Source organism: Silene latifolia, chromosome 10 (assembly GCF_048544455.1).
Source record: "Silene latifolia isolate original U9 population chromosome 10, ASM4854445v1, whole genome shotgun sequence".
NCBI lineage: Eukaryota > Viridiplantae > Streptophyta > Magnoliopsida > Caryophyllales > Caryophyllaceae > Silene > Silene latifolia.
Window position 1 is genome coordinate 33406278 of NC_133535.1, and position 25241 is coordinate 33431518.

The window sequence follows — 25241 nt, forward strand, 5'->3', positions numbered from 1 at the left end:
TCGATCGAGTGCCCCCTTACTCGATCGAGTATCCACGTTACTCGATCGAGTACCCAACAGGTCAGAAACTATTTTAAACTGCAACTCACCCTTACTCGACAGAGTAAGGCCTACTCGATAGAGTACCCAGAGACTCATAAATACGTAGTATTACACTTACATTTAACTCTCTCCCTATCAAAATCCACCATGTTCAAACGCATACTTATCATCTGATGAACTCCCTTCACTACTCGAGCTGGCTGAATGATAAAGTGCTCCAACCTACACTTATTCCTGCAATCCCATATGCTGTAAATTAGACCAGAGATAGCCGCCATAACCACCTGTTTTTTCAATAAAGATCTGCATCTCCATCTAAGAAGCCAGTCCAGCAAGCTCCCCTGCCACTGAACATGCAACCAAGTCTGCAGTTGCACTAGACAATGCATACTGAATGGACAGTCAAAAAACAGATGACTATGCGTTTCCTTATGCATCCCACACAGATAGCAATCACCATCAGTGATGACACTAAACTTCTGTAATCTGTCTTGAGTTAAGAACCTTTGCTGCACAAAAATCCAGGTGCTAAAGTTGTGTTTAGGTACACATACTCTATTCCAGACCATAGGCACCCAGTCCTTCTTTGGATGAGAACCAAGTAACCAATGATAAGCCACCTGTATAGAGTATTTTCCATTCCAAGCACCATTCAAGAAACCTGGCTTAAGAATGTCTTTGACTTTGCCAAATTTGTCTCCAAGTCCAGCTGGAATTCTGAGAGGGTTCATACATCCACCAGTCACATTGCTTTATATAAATTTGATGCACCCATTGAACCCAGAGACTGTCCTTCTTCTTATGAATCCACCAAGCATACTTACCAAGCAGAGCAACATTCCAAAGATGACAATTAATAATACCCAATCCCCCATGTTCCTTAGGTAAACAACAAGTCTCCCAAGCTACAGGAGGAGCATGCTTAAACTCAGCATGACCTGCCCAAAGATAGTTCCTGCAGATGCTCTCCACCTTATGAAGGACTCCTTTTGGCAATAAAAAGATCCTAGCCCAATAAGCATGCAACTGAGTCAGGACTACCTTTACCAAGACTAGCCTCCCAGCATAGCTTAGGTGTTTAGACCCCCATCCTCGAATCCTTGCCACAATTTTGTCCACCACCCTATTACAGTCAGCAATACTCAGCCTCTTGGATGAAATTGGAACACCCAGATATTTGAATGGGAACTGCCCCAATTTGAACCCAGCAAGCCTGACAATCTGGGAAGCTAAATTGGCATCAACTCCATTCAAGTAAACATCTGACTTGGCTTTATTCATACACAGACCTGATGCTTCAGAGAAAGTCATGAAAGCTCTCAAGAAAATTGTGATAGAGTCCACATCAGCCCCGCAGAACAACAACAAGTCATCTGCAAAAGCAAGGTGGCTAAGCTTTAATCCTCTACAAAGAGAGTGATACTTGAACTCAGGTTTCTCAGTATCCACTCTGAGGATTCGTGTTAATTATTCTAAGCAAATCGTGAAGAGTAAAGGAGACATGGGATCCCCTTGTCTCAATCCCCGTTGCCCTTTGAAATAGCCAAACTGTGACCCATTCCGAGAGATGGTGAATGAAGGAGTGGTAACACACACCATTATCCAATTGATCATCTGAACTAGGAATTCAAGAGCAACCAGCATACCCTTAAGAAAGGCCCATTCAATAGTGTCATATGCCTTTTTAAGATCAACTTTTAGCATAACCCTAGGTGTGCAACATTTCCTCCCATAAAGCCTCACCAAATCTTGACAAATGAGGATGTTATCAACAATCTCCCTATCTTTGACAAATGCACTCTGATTCATACTAATGAGGTCAACCAACACTCTAGAAAGACTTCTACAAATGATTTTGGAAATACATTTGTAAATGACATTGCAACAAGTAATGGGACAAAAGTCTTGGACAGAACTGGGACAGTCCACCTTAGGAATTAGAGTAAGCACAGTGACATTAATTTGCTGTAGCATTCTGCCATTAGAAAAGAACTCCTTCACTGCCTTAACCACATCTCCTCCAATAATGTCATAAGCATCTCTAAAGAACCCAGCAGAGTAACCATCTAGGCCAGGAGCCTTCTCCACAGGAATAGAAAAGAGGGCCTCCTTAATCTCAGCCTCAGTCACCTGCTGCACCATAATATTTGCTTGATCAGAGGTCACTACTCTACCTCTTTTAACAACTGCAGGACAGACCTGAACCACTTGAGTAGAGCTGCCTAAAAGATCCTGATAATAATCAATAAATGCTTGTTCTATGGTAGCAACCTCAGAACAGACCACCCCATGCATATCATTAATTTTGAGAACTTTATTCTGAGCACGTCTAGCCTTGATAGTACTATGGAGGTACCTAGTGTTGTCATCAGCTAAATTAACCCACTGAGCTTTAGCTTTCTGTGCTAAGAACAAAAGCCTGGCATCATCAAGCTCTTTGTAGGTCTGAGCTGCAACTCTCTCCCCAGCTTGTAACAACACATTCCTGGGATTAATGTGCAGCTGCTTTTGGATACTTTCAAGCACAAATTTAGCAACCATAGCAGTATTATCAATATCCCCATACCCTTCATTGTTTAACTTTTTCAGGGGGTGTTTCAGAGTTTTAAGCTTCTTGACCAATTAAACATACGACAACCTTGAATAGGCTGCCTCCAAATCTCAGTGACAATGTTCTTAAAATTAGCACTCTTCCCCCACATATTAAAGTACTTAAAATATCCTTTCCTTCTCACAGTGTCCTCCCCTAACTTAATCAGACAAGGACTATGGTCATACAGCCCCTCTTGTAGAAAAGAAACAACACCCGTGGGTCCATTAAGAATCCACTCATCATTGGCCAAAACTCTATCTATCCTACTGAACACTCTAGCATCACCTTCTTGCTTGTTATTCCAGGTGAAGTAGGCACCAGTAGAGATCATATCATACAGACTACAAATATCCACACAATTCTGAAACTCCCTCACCTCAGAATCAGTAACCTGAGACCCTATTCTTTCATCCACATAATGCACATTATTAAAGTCTCCCATTATGAGCCATGGACCATTGACAGTAGGTTTTAGAGATATCATAGAATTCCAAAGATAGACTCTATCTGAATCTTTATTACACCCATACACCAAGGAACAGGTCCATTCAAACCCAGTCATCAGATTAGTAACCTGAGCATGAATGACCTGCAGCTCCTTCCTAATGCAAGTAATAATAAATTGTGAGGAATCCCACAGTAACCAGATTCTACCACTATCTTTCACCTCACTATTATCAATTATTTGCCAAGGACTACCAAACCCAGCCTGAATTCTATCTTTATTCTTAATCTTAACCCTGGTTTCAACCAAACCAAACAGGCCAATTTTATTAATGTGCAAGAATCTTCTAATATCACCTTGCTTATTCCATTTATTAAGACCTCTTATGTTCCAAAAACCTATATAAACCATGTTGAAGGATTGGTGATCTCCCCTTCCCCATACTATTCAAAATACATTATTTCAAGGATTGTTGAATGACCTCTAACACAGTAGGTCCTCCTTGACTACTGCCCCTCCCTAACCGAGACATGCGATGTACCAGACTTCCTGGTGAAGCCATCACATTACCTCTGAAAGGAATGGGTGTAACAACCACAGAAGGATCAAGGCCGAGGCGACACCTCTGCTTCTGCCCGATCTCCACACACCGAACTCCGAGGAACTTCCCGTACAGAACATCACCGGTTTTTTGGACCACCGAACTTTAGGTCTCCACACTTTCTGAGTAGGCTTCTTTTTCATCTCAACAGCTCGTTTCCTACACATAACAACATCATGCCCAATTCCTGAACACTGAGAACAAACAAGAGGTTTCCATTCATAAGAAACCTCCTGAATCTGCACCACATCCTTATCATCAATGAATTCTATCTTATCAGGCAAAGACTGTCCCAGTTTCACTTCCACCATGAATCTAGCATATTCCAAGTAATCCTTATTCTCAGTAGCATGATCAGGCCTAATAGGTTTGCTTATCATGCTAACAATATTAGGTAAGGCTTTTCCCCAAAACTTAAGTTCCAGGTTGTAAAGTCTCACCCAAATTCGCACCAAATCAAGCTTATCCTTCACACATCTCACATGAGGCTGCCAATCTCTAATAATAAAAGGCTTATTATCAAAGAACAACTGCTCAGATTGAAGCACCTTATCCTTATCCTCTTGTTTACTGAACCGAACAATACAAATTCCATTAGCTTGGAACGCAACCTTATCAAGCGATAAATCCTTCAAAATTCTTCTTACGAAGCCATCCATAACATGATTAGGAGGATTAGCTCCCAAAACAAAGCAGAATACAGAAGAGGACCAAAACTCAAGCTCACCTTGAACATCCCCTGTCTGCCATTCCGTATCATCAGTAATTGTAATTTCCGGTGATGAAATCACTTCCTTATTCATATTGAACGATCGTAATTCCGCTGCCTTCGAACTCTCAGCTGCAATAACTTCCGCAGCAATCTCACTTAACTCTGTATTATGTATCGTATTACTATTATTTTTGTGTTTATTATTTGATGAACTATTATTTTTGTGTTTTTGTGGAGTATTATTAGTATTTACAGACCGTTTATTTCTCGCCATTGCTGAAGAAACGATTTTTAGAAATGTCATCATCTTCTTTCCGCTAAACGACCTCATCCTAAATGACTGGTCTTTTAAAGGCTCTTTGGAGCTTCTTTATTTTTCTGGTCTTCGCGGATATCGACTTGAATTAAGGGCTTCGTGGGTTTAGGAAGCACTGCAGCACAAGATCGTTTGGTAGAAGATTCACAAAGAGATGGATTTCCCATGACAGATGTGGGGGGTATGGTGTTAAAGAAACCGCCAGAAAGTTCACCCTGAAGATTATTATGTGAAACGTTGAAGGATTAGAGATGCTGGAGATTTTCTAGCTGTTTCGGTAGACTTCCACTGAGATATTTGAAAACAAATCCACTGAAGAACTCCGACACATCCTTCTTGGTGGCTGAGAAGGGTAGAGAACCGAAACATAAGGACGATGATGATGGTAATAATTATGATGATGAATAATCTGATGATGACGATGAATTCGATTGAAGACTATGAATTTCATTTGAGAAAAACATGAAGCCTTTAATTCAAGTCGATATCCGACGCAATTTCAGGCATCAAATTGGTAAAATTGAGATGATATATAGAGGTTAAATTGATCGAAAATAAACATTTTTAATAGATCTGATTCATAATTGTTGAAATTAATCGGAAAATTGGTTAAATTGAGAAAACAACATTGTTTTTGCGTGAATTTCCAGAGATTTTGGGGAGGTTTTTCTGGGTTTGTAAAGAGGAGCATAGGTGTGTTAGTTTTGACATTCAAGCTGCTAACTTTCGTGTTTTTATTAATAATAGATTCAATCTCAACCCTTGGTTTCTTTTGATCTAGTGGCTGAGATTTTCCAAACTCACAACTCACCGTAAGAACCAAACTCACGAGATCCCGCCTCCCTCTCTCTCTCTCTCTCTCTCTCTCTCTCTATATATATATATATATATATATATATATGACCATACCAAAATGTAACAAGAGTTACAACCGTCAAATATTACATTACCTGAAGTAATTCGAAACTTGTATAAATCGCACTCCCAGGCAATAAGATAATTACCGTTTACATTAAACAATGATATAAGACACCCTCATTAAGAAATAATATAACAACAATTAAAGATATGATGATTCAACCAAGTTTTAGAATGAAAAGTCGCTGTAACAGTGCTACTCGATCGAGTTGGCAAGGCGCTCGATCGATCTGGGCTTACTCGATCGAGTTCATCAGCTACTCGATCGAGTAAGCTGAGATCAGAACACTTCCCCATGCCACCCCTGCAGTTACTCGATCGAGTAGCCACAGGTCGAAAAAGTCTCCTAAAAGCCATGTCAAACATAACAATCATATAAACATGAGTCGGGACGTCTCCCCGACTCCAAAGTCCTGCATAAACAGTCTAAAGAGTACTCAAAATACGGCCTTATGGCCAACATACATACTAAAGTCTAATAAAGTACCACCAACAAGAACAAATACTATCCACTACAAATCCATGAAACAATAGAAAAGAAAAGGAGTATTGTCACTCCATGGCCTGCTCATCCATGACCTCATCACCACCATCACCACCGGACGTGCCCGCTAACTGCATCATGACCTACGACACCACCAACACCAACATCTGCGCCTATACGCCATGGGGCCAAGCAACCGTAGGGATATGACCGAGACTCTCCCCAACTAGACCTCTCCACACCGAAAGAGTGGAAAACTCCACTGTCGTCCCCAACACCTCTCCACCACACCAGCTGCGCTGCCTCTGTCCCGATACCCTGCACGTATGCCATCTCGTGGAGGTTCTGGAGTGTCAAGGTCGCCGATACCCTCTCCTTGAGCTCGCTCACTCTCATCTCAGGGCTAAGGTAGGAAGGGTAACCGGGAAACTCGTATTGTGGGGGCACATGCTGCTCTGGCTGGGTCTCAGCCATCCTCTCTCTGCCTGACGTGGTCCTCTCTCCACCCTGGGCTGGGCATCCTCAGGTCTATCACGATCCCCTTTCGTCGGCTCGGGCATCACCGTTAAGATATCCGGATCAATGAGTTAGAGCTGTCTCTGGGGAATCTCCTCCTCCTCGTCATCAGAATCGGCAGCCACCACTACCGCCGGTAAAGGCTCAGTCACTGGGAGGTTCTCGGAAGAAGGTATACGCATCCAACTCATACCCCACACCCTCAATGCCAACCCACCACCCTCTAAATTCCTCAACCACTTGAGGTCAATAAAGTACTCACGGTCCAAGGTCGGGACCGCCGGGGTCAATGGTGTATAGGCCGAGGAGGCCTCAAAGGTAGTCAGCCTCTCCGCCAACCGAGTGGCAATAGCACCATAGCTCAGAACACGAGCGTCAGAAGTGGCCATCAAGGTTAAATTGGCACACACGATATCTGGGGCACTGAAGGTGACTCTCTGGGACCGGGTAGGGTTAAGATATGCCGAAAGTAACATAACCTCGTGTGAGTTAGGCTTACTCACATCCTTCCTCTCATATATAAAATAGGTCAAAGCACGGAGGAAGATATTCAAGATGACATGTTGAAAATCGTTAATCAACATGTTACTCGAAGTGAGGGCGGGTTTGCCGGTAAAGCAAGGAATGAGGCTACTAGCCCCACACTCAGTCGGGATGTTCCGAAGAGCTCCCTTTGCCAGTTTAGCCAAGCCGAGGTGGGTGTCAAACATATCCATAGTAAAAACGAAACTAGTGTTGATGAGGCAAAACTCAACGGTCTGTTCCACCGCATCATACTTAAAGGAACTCATAAATTCAAGGGCCATAAAAGCATAAGAGTGCTTCCAGAGACGGTAGAACCCAGTCATACCCAAGGTCTCGAAGATATGCCTAATATCAGTCTCAATCCCCAAGTTAGTCAATAGAGTGGTGTCAATGCAACGAGTGGGTCGCATACGACGCCCATGTAAAGCAATGAAAGCATTTCTTTGCGTAAAGTCCGCAAAGACAACCGAAGGGTTCTCAGGTACCGCTGGGACCGTAGGTCCCCCACTCCCCTCACCTACCTCGGGCTCAGAAGCCCCCCCTCTTGCTCTGACGGGTTCCCACAGTTGGTCTCGGCATCTATTTGGTAACACAAGCTTAGATATACAAACCACATATACTTGAAACATCAAAACATTCATATATGATCATGAAAACAGTTACTATTTACACACTTTCACCAAAAAAACCAGAAATTACAAGCTTAAACTCTCTAATTTATCATCAGACGGTCTCTACAGCTGTCGAAATTATGGCAAGTATAACATCAATTAACATCACAACTACTAATTTCAAAGACTAATCTTTCAAAATAACTTTATCAACAAACAGATTTCACCAAAAGTACGGGACGAATTTCAGTTTGGGGCACCTTTAAGACGGAGTTTTAAGGCAAAATTTTAAGCAAAAACCATCAAAATCAACTCTAAATATGATACCCATAACAAAATTCACTTAATTTTCCTCTTTTTGCATCAAAAGACAATCAAAATCCAAATTAAAACCTCAAACCCTAGAAATTTCGAGACATAAAAACCCTCAATTTGATTCGATTCTTGCATAAATAACATCAATACCCAGCAAATTAAAGCAATTACATCATGTTACAACAATGACAAGCAAGATTTTATGCATTTGAACCGGATTTCTCAACAAACACCAACTATTATACATGCTTTTAATCAATTAAAACATAAAAAGAGATGAATATCATTACCTTGAAGGATTGGTAAGAAAAGAGGACGAAATAAGCAAGGAAAACACAAGATTCAAGCACAAAATCACAAGGTTGGGAGCACTTTGAGAGAGATTAAGAGATTTAGAGTTTTGTTGAATGAAAGAAAGAATAGAGAAGAGGGGTTATGAATCCCGCAATTCCCCGGGTACTGTTCGCTTACTCGATCGAGTAAGTAGGTTACTCGATCGAGTGGCCTCTACTTGATCGAGTTGGTGCTACTCGATCGAGTTGCCGCTGGCAGATCCAACTTTCTCGATGTTATAGCTTCCTAACTAGATCGAATAAGATCTACTCGATAAAGTAAATACCCCTACTCGGTCGGGTGAGACTAAGAATAAGGTCAAAAGTTACAGATTCAAGTAACGGTTCCTGCAAAACAGCAATGCGTGCCGATTCCAAAATAAATTCGAAAATCGTCACAGATTAGTATATTCATTCACGACGTATTACTACTACACAAATGCAACTAATATCGACGTAACAAACATATCGCTTCATTCAACACATTTTACTTCATTCTATAACAAATATTACACAAACAATTGACTACACTACTAGCTTCCTCATGCATACATTAACACATTTCTTTACCTCTAATCATGCATTTGCAACTTCAACAATACAACTTATAATTATATCAATCCAAGCATTCATCTGACAATTAACCATCCTTTATCATCCAAGCTTACTAATAATTTAACCATGTCACAACAAATTATCAACTAGATCACTCAACTTAATTATGCCATATCACGGAAGCATTCAACCATTCATCCATCACACTTACCAAATATTACCTTGACAAACGCTACAACTAATTCAAAACTTACTACTTACCATCATTACCACATACAAGACTCACAACCCCTTTATGCTAATGCACATAGAACGATTTAGAAAACATTGCTACCACCACATCACACCACACTGTCACGTAGTATAAACGTTTCACCACTTCTACTAGTTTCATACACACTTCCATTCAACCTCAGACTTTCATAGTTTCTTATCCCAGTCGCACAAACTAGCATCAACAAAGATTTCATCACAAACATTTCTATCATAACCATCACACGTACTAGACACGTAATTCCCGACTCAATATCCCATAACCGGTGACTGGCTTAAGCATAATGGGGCCATGATTTTGAAATGAGGGCGCCTACTCATCCAAAATCTAGCATCAGATGGGGCTCCTAATATACATACACCAGGTTCATTTTATTAGACTCACTACGTTCATTAGGCTCATTTGTTACAGATTCCAAAATCGTCGCTCTAATACCACTTTGTAACACCCCCATATACCAAGGAGCCTTAACAAGATATTCCCTAGAATATAAGGGCGTTACCATCCCGGTTTCCCGAGGTCAGCAATAATCAGATGTCGATAAAAGAACAATTAAGTTTATTACAAGTGATTAACAAACTAAAGAAATATATAAAAGATACAACTCAAGCTACTATCAGCTATGTGGACTACTTCTAGCTAAGTATATTACAAGTGATTAACAAACTAAAGAAATATATAAAAGATACAACTTAAGCTACTATCAGCTATGTGGACTACTTCTGGCGTGACTCGTGAAAGACTCATCCCGCCAAGTACCCAGATATCATCCAAATCAACACCTTACTTGACTGACTACTCACCATAAGGGATCACGGCAGACACAACATAAACAAACAACAAGACAAAACCACACAAGGTCAGTAACTGAGGAAATACACCAACAACCACAGACACAACGCAAGTACACAAAACATAAACACACCACAACTCCAATCAATCACCGTCACCGACTGTCCACTGGACCAGCCCTACCAGTGGGGGAACACAACCGTACCCACCTAAGCCCCGCTCATCAAACTGAGCGATAAACCCATGTCCATTAATGTTCACATTCCCTCCCTGGCGCGTTCCACGGAGGGCGAACCGCGGGCGTGAAGCCACTCCCGCAAGTGACTCCACTCAGCGGACGACGCACCTTGAGAACCAGAGACAAACAATCACAATCAGCTGCACCACAACAACGTTAATCAAAACAACACAACACCAACCAATTACCACAATCAATCAATCACACCGACACTACATCAACCGAACCACATCAAAAGACACACTAGACAACCAACAGTACTGAGTAGGCAAACCTACCTTTAGCTAACCGCAACGATTTCGCGTCCGATCACATGATACCAACCAACCACCCAACACAGCTATACAAACAGTAAAATCATCTATCACTATCACTACAACCCTAACTAAAAACAACAATGACGATGATGATGACGAAGACATACCTACGCATAGCAATCCGGCGTCAAGACCGCTACCCGACTCAAGAAACCCATCCCCATGGCACAAGCATCTTCAAGGACTCCAATGGAAGGAACTATGGTGAAGGGAGAAGAGAGACGACATCTAGGTTTAGGGAAAAGGTGCGGAAATGATTAAAGGTTATATGGAACATGATTTATAAATCCCCGCTGTAAACATGTTACTCGATCGAGTACCTGACTTACTCGATCGAGTGACCCCTACTCGATCGAGCTTCCAAGCTACTCGATCGAGTAGCCTCCGCTAGATCGAGTAATACACTACACATCGTTAAGAGTCAATAGCTTGTAACGTTTCCAAAGGCCAAGACGGGCACTTAAGGTCGGTCAACGGGTCCCTAAAAGGACGGGTATTATAGTAAGAGCATTGTATTCTTAAAGCATGGGAGCATGCCAATAAGTTATAGTGATAAGTGCATATTATATATATTTTCACCCCCTATATTAGCTCCATTTTACACGTCATTTAGCACTTATCATAGTGTTTGAGCTAATATTTGTTATTCTAGTTGCATTTGCTTGTTTCCACATGTTTTGTAGGAGTTTAAGCTTTTAGGAGTAAAAATCCAACAAAAATGCAAGCTAGATTCCAACAAACAAAGTGTAATGCAAATGTTGTCAACAAAAATGCAAGCTAGATTAATATGTGTAATGCAAATGTTGTCAACAACCAAAGTCAAGCCCAACTTCAAGTCCAAGTTAAGATGGAAAGCATAAGATTCTAACATGCATAGGATGCTCGTTGGAAGCCCTAAAGATGATAGAGCAAGCATTTATCCGGGTGCATTAACTGTCATTAATCACGTTCTTTGGATTCCTCAACAATTAAGTGAGGAATTAAGTGGAAAATACCCAGATAACCACGACGCCGATCGGGGCTGGCAACCCCGATCGGGGTTGTGCCTCTCTTGCCATTTTACGTTATGCCCCTTTTTTCTTATAAATAGGGGCCTTAATCCATCATTAGGAGCATCTTATTCTTACGTCTCATATACTTTACAATAGCCTTAAGCATTATTTTCTCTCAATAGTTTTCATTTTAGATTTCAATATAGTTAAGCTTGTAGTTATTAATAATTGGTTCTTAATACATTTCAAGTATTTGGTTCTATTTGTTTCTTCTATACAAGTTCATTTCTATGAAGGTATTTCTATTTCTAGCTTATGATTTTACATTTCTATTTAGTTTACACACAGTTTATAATTAAGTACTTTATTTACATATTACATTTGCATTATTTCTATTACATGTTATATCACCTAGTTTATATAAATCATACAATCATGTTTAACATTTCTTACAACATAGTTTATAAAATACACTTTAGTATGAGTAGCTAATATTCCTAATCTAGGGGTCAGGGGAGCCATGCAAAATCAAGCATATAAAATGTTAAAATAGGTTGATAATAATATTGTCCAATTGTTTCTATCACATGTTTGAACCATAATGTTTAATCTTTGTTTAAGCCTTATCCATAGATTAAGTTTGTTCATTAATTCTACAAGTCGAGAGGCATGGAATTGAATTAGACAAAGCATGCGTAGTAGGACGACCTAGTCATGGACGAAAGTTTCTCTAGGACCCGGTCTATGGTTGATACTAATGCCGTAAGGTGGGTGTCTCTAAGCCTAAGCAATTGACAATGTTTTTAATACCGAGTTTAACATAATTATATATTTACCTTTGCATGTGTGACCCGACCTCCTTAGACTCCATTTTATTATATAATTTACATCATAGTTTTGTTAGGCATCAAACAAACAAACAAACCCAAAACGAAATCGATCTAGATATAAATCTTCCCATAGCATTTCACAACGCAATTCCCGTCTCCTTGTGTTCGAATCCTATTACTACATTAATTTGTGTCTAGGGTAATTATATTTGCATAGGTACACGATAAGCCTATCAAATTTTGGCGTCGTTGCCGGGGACACGGTTTTATTGCGTTTTGAATTGTCGATTTTTATCTTGTTTTCTTTTATCTTGAGGAACACTTGTTCCTTGAGACCGTCACTTATCATTTTCCTAGAAATTGTTGTCTTATGCGCAGGTCCTCTCGTCGTGGGGAATTGCTTTCACCGGATTCTGACCCCGAGAAAACCTTTACGAGAAGACGACATTTTTGGAAGGAAGTGAAAGAAGCCACCTCTCTCGTACAAGTTGAAAGTGCTAGAAAGTCTTACTTAGACGATCTAGAAGTTCTTGAAGAGGAGAAGGTTTCAAGTTCATCATCTCCACCACCACCACCACCACCATCTTCTACTAAAAAGATGGTGAAACTTTCCGATCACTCAAAGCCCACCGCGGCCATGCTTCCGGCCGGTACCACAACTACTCAAATTACCGCGCCGGAATTCGAGATCAAACCAGCTTTCATTAGCCTTGTGGAGAGGAACCAATTTGGGGGAAGTCCTTTGGAGGATCTCAATTTACATGTGCAAAATTTCTGTGATTATTGCTCTATGATCCGACAAACGGGCGTCACTCAAGCCCAAATAAGGGAAATAATTTTCCCTTTCTCATTGAAGGCCAAGGCCAAGATTTGGATCAATAGCCTTAACCCTACCGCTCTAGCAATCACAAATTGGGAGACATTGGCTCTTGCTTTCTATCAAAAGTTTTTTCCACCGGAGAAAACTCAAACTTTGAGAAGCCAAATCACCGGATTCCCTCAATAAGCTCTTGAGAGCTTATATGAAGCTTGGGAGAGGTACAAGGAGCTACAAAGACAATGCCCACATCATGGGCTAGATGATTGGTTTCTAGCTATAACATTCTACAATGGATGTTGTGCTGAGTCCCGAAGGATTCTTGATTCCGCCAACAATGGGCGGTTTGATCAAATTGACACCGATATTTCTCATGCCACGATCGAATCTATGGCGGTCCATGATGAACAATATGTCAATTCCCGAAGTAAGCCACTCAAAGGTAAAGAAGAATCCTCCGATAATTCCGTCTTGCTGGCTCAAATGGCTTTATTCCAACAACAATTGGCGGAAAGAGATGCTAGAGATTCCCTTCAACAACTTAATGCCGTGTCTTCTACAAGTCAAATCATTGTTTGTGATGGTTGTAGAGGTACGAGTCATTACGCCGCTCATTGCCGAGCTCCTATTGAAGAGGTAAATGCTTTTCAAGCTCTAAGACAAAGTTCATATCCACCGGGTACATTTTCCAACACTTATAACCCGAATTCACAATTCCATCCGAACATGTCTTATACTAGCAACCATGTGCTTAACCCTCAACCCCCACCACAAAAAAATGCCTATGTCCCTCAACAACAAAAGTATAATCCTCCACCGGGTTATCAAAACCAACAAAGGCCACCTCAACAAAACTACCAACAAAATCAAGGTCAAAATGCCCAACATAAAAACAAGGAGGAGGTAAACTTGAGGGCTTGATAGTACAAATTCAAAGAGAATTATTGACTCAAATTCAAGCTCACAGTGCCGCAGTCAAGATGTTGGAGCAACAAGTGGCTCAACTAGCCGCTTCTAGCTCTCAAAGGAAAACCGGTCAACTACCACCCCACGGTACACAACCACACGAGACTGTTAATTCTATTTCCTTGAGAAGTAGTACAAGCTATGATGGGCCATCCATGACTTTGGATGACGAAGTGGTTGTTAAAAAGCCCAAGCTTGGGGGAGATGACAAAAAGAAGGCTAGTGAAGAGCCTCTTGTTAAGGATCATGTGCCATTTCCTCACCGGTTATTGATGTTAAAGAGAAATAACAAGCTTGATGCCAAAGATGTTGAGCCCCCTATGCCCAAAGAAAGTGACGAGGTGATTGTTGAGGAAGTCTCTCCTAATGCTATCAAAGAAGGTGGATGTTCCCATTGAGAATGAGAATGTGAAAGTGAGAGATGTGGAGGATTCTCCTCCAAAGGAAGTTGTTCAACTACCGTTTCCCCATCACTTAGCAAAGCACAAGGAAGAAGGTAAATTCGGTAAGTTCTTGGAAGTTTGTAAGAATTTACATGTCACCGTCCCATTTATTGAATTACTTAACCAAGTCCCTTATTACTCAAAGTTTATGAAGGAAATCCTCTCAAAGAAGCGATCCTTGAATGAGGTTGAGACCATTGCTTTCACCGAAGAGTGTAGTGCACTCTTATAAAACAAGTCTCCCCCGAAACTTAAGGACCCCGGTAGCTATTCTATTCCTTGCACTATAGGCACATATACCATTGATAAGGCCCTTTGCGACCTAGGAGCTAGTGTAAGTGTCATACCCTATTATATTTGTGAAAAACTTAACATGGATGCTTTAAAATTCACAAGTATCACATTGCAAATGGCGGACCATTCTTTAAAGCGACCTTTAGGTGTCTTAGAAGATGTATTCGTCAAAGTTGGCAAGTTTTTCATACCATGTTGACTTCCTCATACTTGATATGACCGAGGACTCACAAACCCCAATTATATTAGGTAGGCCATTTTTTCACACCGCGGGTGCGCTAATTGATGTACAAAAGGGGAAGTTGACATTAGAAGTGGGTGATGATCGGGTGACCTTTATAAAAAACAACGCCATTAGAAGCTCAATGTTACAAGAGTCTTGTTATTTACTTAGCACTGTGGACTCTTCTAATGCCTCTCCTACACTTGGATCCTTACTGATGGATCCGTTGGAGGAAGATATTGGTGTTGTTTGTTTTGTAGGTGATGATGCTAAGGGCACTATTGCTAAGAGTGCCAAAAAGAAAACGAAATTTTATTTGAAAAATTTCAAATGGTTGCGGAATGCAAAAGGAGTTATGAAATGGAGCTTGGTTGGTGGCAAGCTCAAGGATGAAACTTGATCAAATAGCTTCTTACGTCGTGCGGGACGTTAAACCAGCGCTTCTTGGGAGGCAATCCAAGCTTTTTAATTGCTTTTATTTATTTCTGTTTTTAATTTTCTGCAATTTATTGTTTTTTGTAGATTAGTAATAATATACTCGATTTGACGATGTTTATTTTTGTGATTTATAGGTGAAAATGAAAAAAAAAAGGATATTTAAAGGAGAATATGGCACGCTTTCCCATACAAGAACTCCGTTCGGGGACGTAGTTTTCGAAAAACGGGACGGAATTAGATTAAACACGGAAGCAAGTCAAAAACGGGCAGAACTGTACAACCCCGATCGGGGTTGCCAACCCCGATCGGGGACGTGATATTGTAGCTGGCTGGCTTTTCTTTCGAACGGGTAAAAAAAAAGAGCTCATTTGTTCATACATTCAAGCAACCCAACGTTACCATACTCTCCCTTCTCTCTTATCATATTTCTTCACTAAAAATCACAAGGAAACATCACTTCCCCCGTATTAATACTAGCTTAGGGGGAGGCTAGCAAGTCGAGTAAGTTTTTATTTGCTTTGCATTTTAGTTTAGGTCTTGCAACCCATTAAATATAACCTCCAGTCCTTCATGTTTTGTGCTTTGAGCCATTTTTATGGTTTCGTTGGGTAGTTTAATTGTTGGCACATTGGACACAATGTTGTGTTTAGCTTGGGGGGAGATTGCATTTGCATATAGTGTAGTTTGCATGTAGTGTAGAAAATTTGAAAATTTTAGAGAGAAATTTTTGCTTTGTGCTTGCTTATGGCCTACTTTCCTCTTTGCTTATCCTAATGATAGCTTTTGGCTAGTGATTTATTCTTTTATGATGGGATAATAGCTACATGGGGATGTCTTGGCATAGTATGTGGGAGATGGAAAATGAACCAAATAGGCTTGATCTTGACTTTTGGCAAGCTCAAAATGGTAAGGTAGAACCTCTTTGGACCGATGCATCCATATCCGGTCTCTCTTAGGCGAGTGTAGGTGTCTCCTTATGGTATATGTTTCATCAAAACTGTAACACCCCCAATTATTCAGGAGTGTTTAGCTAGACATCCCAAGCAAATGAGAGCGTTACCATCTCGGTTGCCCGAGGTAAATGATACAAATTAAAACAAACCAAAGTACTTTAATAAATTTAACTGAAATAATGGTTTAATACAATTTAACCAACTAAAACTTTAATATAAAATACAATACATCTCGCAGCGCAATAAATAAAGTGATATAATTGTTCTATGTGATCTAGACTTCAACTATGGTCCAAGTCGAGCTCTCATCCCAATGCTCCCAAGTCAGCTAATCTTTAGTACCTGTCAAATCTGCTCCCGATAAGACGGTTCACCGCAGGTGTTCATGAATACACTGTCAACCACGAGGTTGAGTAGGAAACTAAACATTGAATAAAAATACAAACACTGCAAATAGATTCCACAATTTTATTTTGTCCACTTCTCACCACGGCACACACCCACTTCTAGACACACAGTCATACTCCACTTCTAGACACACAGTCATACTCCACTTCTAGACACACAGTTGATACCGTCGTAAAGTATCAAAATTTAAATTTATAAATTCGAAACTACTACTGTAGACAGCGGTAGCACGAGTCGAACCACAGGGAGGAAGGGAATTTCAGTTGTTCTATATTTCAGTCTAGAAGTAATAAATAAGGGGGGTGTTTTGGGTTGTTTTATACTAATGGCAATAAATGAACTATAAAAGAAACTGGATTAAATCAAATATGAAAAGGGTGCTAAGATGGTCGGTTCACTATAGCTATGACGGCGCATGTTCTGGGTGAGTCTGAAATAAAGTCGTGTAGATGGGTAAATAACAAGTCCTCTCGGTCCAAGTTAACCAGTAGCTCCTTTCGGCCTATGCTACTAGCCCCTAAGTCTCACTAATGCTAGCTCTCGCCCTGAAAAGTGATTCTTAAAGCCTAAATTACCTGTCTTTCGATCTCAGCAATTTAGTCGTTCTAATTCATTAATTATTTCCCTCCCCTATCTCTCGATCTTAATGGGTTGGTCAATACTGAGCATCTAACAGGTCCCCTCTCGGTCTCGCTGTCAAATATTGCACTCAATAAATTAAAAACGGTGCTAATCATACACGCGTCAGTCGATCGACCACTATAGGCAGTCGATCGACCAACTGGCATAGTCGATCGACCAGAGAAGCCAGTCGATCGACCGATGCCCTAATTCAGGTCGCCTAATTCTACGCCATCTACGCTATAGGTCCCCTACATCCTAGTACAGGGTATTTAGCTACTCATAATAACAACAACGAAATTTACTAATGAAATAATAGAATTCATGATTAAAATAGCTAAACAAACAATTAACATGAAACGATAAATTGGCTTTCGGGAAACTATTCTAGCAATTCTATACTACGAGCGAAATAGAACTATGAAATTGAATATAAGGGCAGAAAAATACCGAATGGATTTGCAGAGAAAGGATCAAAACCGAAAGCAAAAGTAACTTTTTTGAGAAATTAATGTACCAAAGCTAAACTAATGTGAGATCTAAACTAAGAATGAATGGAACTAGGTGATAATGAATGCTAATACAGAGAGAAAGTGTTACGTTATATAGCAAAATAACGTAACACTTCCTAAACCTAATTACACAAATGGGCTTAAGCTAAATCTCGTCTTTAAATTCTCGTCAGACTCGTGGAGTGGTCGATCGACCACTTAGACCAGTCGATCGACCAAGAGCGCTGTACAGAATTGCATTCTGACGGATTCTGCAGCGCGCGCCGATCTTAAAACAGCTGCCATTTCTTCGTTACTTATCGGAATAAAGCGATTCTCATGGCGTTGGAAAGCTAAGAGAATAAGATTTCACCTCCAATTAGAATCACTCAATTATCAGCTCTATAACTGGAGATATAGCCATATGAAGCAGGCTGCAATATCGTGAAGTGCTTCTTTGCTTGTTAAACTCGTATGCACCCATGCTTTTGCTATCTTTAGGCCTTGAAACGCGCACCAAGCTCATTCCTCGAGCATCTACTTCATGTAAAATGCAATGCTAAACACTTTGGGATGGATTTGGCTCATTATCTACTCAATTCCGCAATAATATGCAATATTACATAAAAAGGCGGAAGTCGACGAAAGGGGCAAATAGTAGAACAAACTACTAATAATAGACATAAAATGCGTGGAAACAAAGATGTAAAACATCATATTATAGACACGCATCAAACTTCCCCAAACCAAACCTTTGCTTGTCCCCAAGCAAACTAAATGCAAAACTAAATCTTGATAGAAAGGAGCAAAACATGGACAAACTGAAAGCCGTCTACTTAAACCAATTTAATGCATATGAATCAACTACTAATAGCGCAATGTAAAGCAAACGAATTTATGCATATTCCAAAAAGATGTTGAACTTTTGACCTTGCAAGACTTTCAAAATTGGACTCTCCCGGGTCACGCTTCTCTCAACAAAGCAAACGGTAAGCAAATATATGTGTAAGAGAGAAGGAAATAAGAGTCGCTCACCTAAACTACGACCGACATAATCGTGCATGCAATATAGTATGATAAGTAATTCTAGCTACCGTGCACATACATTCCAACCAATCAAAGTCCATTACATGCCGAATACTTGCAAAGATATGGATAAGTGAGGCTATGGGTGAGAAAAGGCAAAACGATATGCGAATGAGAGGGAAATAGCCAAGCTAGCATCCTATCAAACCGAATAAGTACATCCACTTCTAACTCAATGAAATAAGCTCAAATGCCTTAATGAATTAGGCAAACACTTCACTAATCCAAATAACACTCCTCATAAAATATAAAGCAAACATAGGAGTAAACTTTTTCTTTTTTTTTCTTTGCCGTTTCTTTTTCTTTTATTTTCTTTTATTTTCGTTTTTTTTTTCCGTTTTTTTTTTCGGCAGTCACTATTTTTCAAATTTTTTCATTTTTCTTTTCTCCTTCATTCATTACCAACTTCATAGAGTGCAAATCGAGCCAAAATTGATACAAAACAACGAATACCACTAAAACTACTAAACTAGCTCAGCAAAGGGTAGGCTTAGTTTATGGATTGTAGCAAAAGGGTCAACTGGCAATTTTTTGGCTAATGTGAAGCTAATGGGTAAAATGAATAAAAGGGATTTTCGCAAGCATTCTCCAAACATGCAATACCAACCACTAACCCGAATGTATGCAGGCAAAAAGAAATTAAATGTCATACTTGTGCAAATTAATGTTACACGATATGCAGGGAGTAACTACTCACAATCCTAAATGAAATTAGTCATGAATGACACCAGTTTATAAAGCTCTAATTCCTTAGAAAGTTTTGTAGTTTGCCAAGATTTTAAGTCAAGTCTACTAGTTCAACAAATTTCGAAACGAAATTCGAGATATTGCAAAAACTTTTGCTAAAAGACGTGAAACAATGCAAGGTTTAAGCAAATGACAACTATCAGTAATGACTACTCCAATATGACTCAACCTAATATGCAAAAGTAAACGTGATATTTTTGAATTTTTTCTAATTTAATTTTTTTTTGAAATTTTGTATATATGGAAAATAAAAAACAATGCAAGACAAAAATGTAAACGTGAATGCAAAACAGAATGAAATGCAGCGCAAAACCCTTTCCCAAACCAAATCACACAATGCCCTCATTGTGCGAAATCATGTGTATAAATAAGCAAAGGAAATTGGGATTTTGCGATAAGAAACTAAATAAGACATGAAATTGGGACTCGGAAACTTACAAGATTTTAAGCGCAGCAAAAGGAAACCTCCCCAAACCAGCGTGAGCTAGGAGGTTTTAGTAGCCAGCAGTGCTACCATAAGTACCTGAAAAGACAGAATATACCGCGCATTATCCGAGAAAACAAAAATTAAGCGGTAAATTACGTGCAAATTGAAGAAAGAAGCACATCAGCTACAGTGGTCGATCGACCGATGGTCCTGGTCGATCGACCAGTTCACGATGATCAGAGGGTACTGTATTGCTAAGGGCAGTCGATCGACCAGCTAGGTCAGTCGATCGACTGACCTACCTGACGAAACAGCATCTTTCTTCGAATTAACTAAATGAATTGAGTTAACTTGGTCTAATAACCTATAAATGCACATAAAACCACGCCCAAAATTGCGCTAAACCCAATTGTAACAGTCGCAAGACGGAAATTAAACTAAGCACACACTAAGAGTTTTGTTTTTTTTTATTTCTAAACAACTATGGAGTTTTATTCAAAACAAAAACAAAACACATCCGGGTTGCCTCCCGGCTAGCGCTGGTTTCAGACCGGTCTCGCTCAACCTCTTTTTCTTTAGCAGCTTACTCTAATGGAGGCCAATCAAAACAACTCAAGGCTCTAAGCAACCTATCATACATCTGCGCATGTGCTACACAAAACTGTAAGTAGCACCATAAGATAGAAATAACATAGGAAATCAAAATGTAAAAACATTTAAGCTTAACAAATTTCCTATGGCAGCTCCTAAAATCATCCACAAAATAATTCTGCCCTCCAGCTAAGGGCGGAATATAAAAGCTCAAATTATCCGCAGGTGGAAAATTAGAGAGCTCAGGAGCAATTGACTCAAAAATAACGCGAGTAGAATTAAGATGCTCAGACGGGTAAGAACTGTGAGGTGAAGGAGTCTGGTCAGCTAAAGGTGAAGGTGGATAATCGTCCCAAACACAAGGGGCGGTAAAGTCAAATGGGTCAATCGGGTCCTCTATAATAGGTTCATCTATAATATCGTCATACACATCCCAATTAACCTCAAGACTGTCAAAATTTTCCTCCTCACTCTCCTTATTGCTAGACTCGTCAAGTTGAAGGTTCTCAAAGAGATCCTCCAAATCGACCTCACTATTAGTGCAAGAATCATAAAGAGGTTCTAAAATATCCTCATAAAAAGGATTGTCAACAACGCTAATGGTCTCCTCTACGTCTCCGTCGGCATTTCCTAGATCGGTTTCTAAGGTCTCACCCACCCCTCATCTGAATCAACATGAAGAGAAAAGTTGGGTTTAAGAGATTCAGCAGCAAACCAATCAAAGAATTCTAATACCTCCTTTACGTGGATTCCTGTGAAATCCCCCTTACTAATAGATTTTAGGTATGCTCGCGTAGAGTCAGTCATACCCTTGAAGAGAGTCATGCATATTTGGAATTCAGAGAATACATCTCGTCTGGGCTCAATAAACTCCCAAAGTCTGGCTAAATAAGCACCAAAGATTTCATCCTCTTCCTGTGGAAAACTCAGAAAACAAAACATGAGAACGGTCTCAAGGAACCGTAGTTCCCTGAGACTAAAGAAAGAAAGACTAAAATTAAAACAACTAAAACTAGCGCTGCCTCCCCGGCAACGGCGCCAAAATTTGATACCGTCGTAAAGTATCAAAATTTAAATTTATAAATTCGAAACTACTACTGTAGACAGCGGTAGCACGAGTCGAACCATAGGGAGGAAGGGAATTTCAGTTGTTCTATATTTCAGTCTAGAAGTAACAAATAAGGGGGGTGTTTTGAGTTGTTCTATACTAATGGCAATAAATGAACTATAAAAGAAACTGGATTAAATCAAATATAAAAAGGGCGCTAAGATGGTCGGTTCACTATAGCTATGACGGCGCATGTCCTGGGTGAGTCTGAAATAAAGTCATGTAGATGGGTAAATAACAAGTCCTCTCGGTCCAAGTTAACCAGTAGCTCCTTTCGGCCTATGCTACTAGCCCCTAAGTCTCACTCATGCTAGCTCTCGCCCTGAAAAGTGATTCTTAAAGCCTAAATTACCTGTCTTTCGATCTCAGCAATTTAGTCGTTCTAATTCATTAATTATTTCCCTTCCCTATCTCTCGATCTTAATGGGTTGGTCAATACTAAGCATCTAACAGGTCCTCTCTCGGTCTCGCTGTCAAATATTGCACTCAATAAATTAAAAACGGTGCTAATCATACACGCATCAGTCGATCGACCACTATAGGCAGTCGATCGACCAACTGGCACAGTCGATCGACCAGAGAAGCCAGTCGATCGACCGATGCCCTAATTCAGGTCGCCTAATTCTACGCCATCTACGCTATAGGTCCCTTACATCCTAGCACAGGGTATTTAGCTACTCATAATAACAACAACGAAATTTACTAATGAAACAATAGAATTCATGATTAAAATAACTAAACAAACAAGTAACATGAAACGATAAATTGGCTTTCGGGAAACTATTCTAGCAATTCTATACTACGAGCGAAATAGAACTATGAAATTGAATATAAGGGCAGAAAAATACCGAATGGATTTGCAGAGAAAGGATCAAAACCGAAAGCGAAAGTAACTTTTTTGAGAAATTAATGTACCGAAGCTAAACTGATGTGAGATCTAAACTAAGAATGAATGGAACTAGGTGATAATGAATGCTAATACAGAGAGAAAGTGTTACGTTATATAGCAAAATAACGTGACACTTCCTAAACCTAATTACACAAATGGGCTTAAGCTAAATATCGTCTTTAAATTCTCGTCAGACTCGTGGAGTGGTCGATCGACCACTTGGACCAGTCGATCGACCAAGAGCGCTGTACAGAATTGCATTCTGACGGATTCTGCAGCGCGCGCCGATCTTAAAACAGCTGCCATTTCTTCGTTACTTATCGGAATAAAGCGATTCTCGCGGCGTTGTAACGCTAAGAGAATAAGCTTTCACCCCCAATTGGTATCACTCGATTATCATCTCTAGAACTCGAGATATAGCCATCTGAAGCAGGCTGCAATATCGTGAAGTGCTTCTTTGCTTGTTAAACTCATATGCACTCATGCTTTTGCTATCTTTAGGCCTTGAAACGCGCACCAAGCTCATTCCTCGAGCATCTACTTCATGTCAAATGCAATGCTAAACACTTTGGGACGGATTTGGCTCATTATCTACTCAATTCCGCAATAATCTGCAATATTACATAAAAAGGCGGAAGTCGTCGAAAAGGGGCAAATAGTAGAACAAACTACTAATAATAGACATAAAATGCGTGGAAACAAAGATGTAAAACATCATATTATAGACACGCATCAACAGTCATACTCCAGGACACATAGTCCAATGGACACACAGTCTCACCTCAGACACACAGTCTGGTTATACTAGACACACAGTCTCGTCTCAGGCACAAAGTCTAGATACACATAAAACTCATCTGCCAACTCCAACAACAATCAATAATAATGACATAAGGCAGAAAATCCAGAAAGATAATAAAAGATCGCTGTAAACAGTTAAACACAACCTTCACCTATCCACCTCCTCATACATTTAATCCATCTTTAGCAATAACAGAAATAAGACAAGATTGAGTAGTTTCCTACCTGGCAAGCAAGTCCAATTAAGAAGCTCAAAGCGCTCACAATAATTAAAGTAATCCGATCCGATTATAATTCTTCACAACCATCACCTAATCAAAATATTATAATTTAATTCAATTATTTAGTTATTTATTTATTCTTTTTATTTAATTATTCAACTAATTATTTATTATAATTAGTAAAGATTACGATATTAAAAACCCGCTTATAAAACAAACCCGAGTCACCCGAAGTAATCACTTAAGGCCGTCACAAAAACAACCACACAAACACTACCCTTCCATACACGGTTTACACCGTGTTCAACCACCCCCCATAAACACCCTACAAACTGACACCACAGGCCACCACGACTACCACCCAACCTACCTACCTTCCCCCTACACCGCGGCCCATCCAAACACTCACTCACCACCCATCAAACCACCACCAGACGACCATAAACACACGCCCTAACCCCCTCTCTACTCGACATTACCAACCAAACACCACCCTCCACCGTGTATAAAACCCACCACTACGACCATTACAGCCACTCCCACACCCAACGGCCACTACCATTGTCACCCTTGGTCTACGACGGTTCTAATGGTACCCTCCATCCTCACTCACGGCCAGAATCACAACCACAGTAACCATCCTAAAGCACCCATGACACTACCTCTGTTTTCCCCTGTTTACCTCGAGGTCTAAATCTCGAGTCCTGTGGTGGTCTATAGAGGTCATACGGTCGTCTTAAAGATGCTTGCACAATTAAATATAAAACCGATTTAAGATAAGTAATTACCTCGAGTCGATTAATTGATTTTTGTTAATTCCTTCTTCTTCCGTCTCCTAAAGCTGCTCCACTTAATTTGTGATTTATTTATCAGATTTAAGGGGTATTTATAGTGTAAGATTAGAGAGAAAGCGAGGTCAATTAGGAAACTATTATAATTTATCTTATTCTAATTAGTATAGGAATTACCATTCTTATAATTTCCATCATATTATTATTATTATTATTATTATTATCATATATTATTAATCTTACCATAACTAGGATTTCCTCATACAATATTTACTAATTTATTATTGCCATAACCTTATTATTATTATTATTATTATTATTATTATTATTATTATTATTATTATTATTATTATTATTATTATTATTATTATTATTATTATTATTATTATTATTATTATTATTATTATTATTATTATTATTATTATTATTATTATTATTATTATTATTATTATTATTATTATTAATATAATTATTATTACCTTTATAGGAGTATATCATTATTAATTCCCGATATAAAT

At 39.6% G+C, this 25241-nt stretch overlaps 1 protein-coding gene and 1 non-coding gene across 2 annotated transcripts; both read right to left on the minus strand.

Moving 5' to 3' along the window:
* Nucleotides 1-2639: 2639 nt before the first annotated feature.
* LOC141607401 (uncharacterized) lies at nucleotides 2640-3491 on the minus strand. Its single transcript, XM_074426753.1, has one exon. It carries the CDS (start codon nucleotides 3489-3491, stop codon nucleotides 2640-2642), a length of 852 nt encoding a protein of 283 aa, XP_074282854.1.
* Nucleotides 3492-13378: 9887 nt separating this feature from the next.
* LOC141609986 (small nucleolar RNA R71) lies at nucleotides 13379-13485 on the minus strand. Its single transcript, XR_012527884.1, has one exon. It is a non-coding gene; the product is annotated as a small nucleolar RNA R71 (small nucleolar RNA).
* Between the last annotated feature and the right edge of the window lie 11756 nt (nucleotides 13486-25241).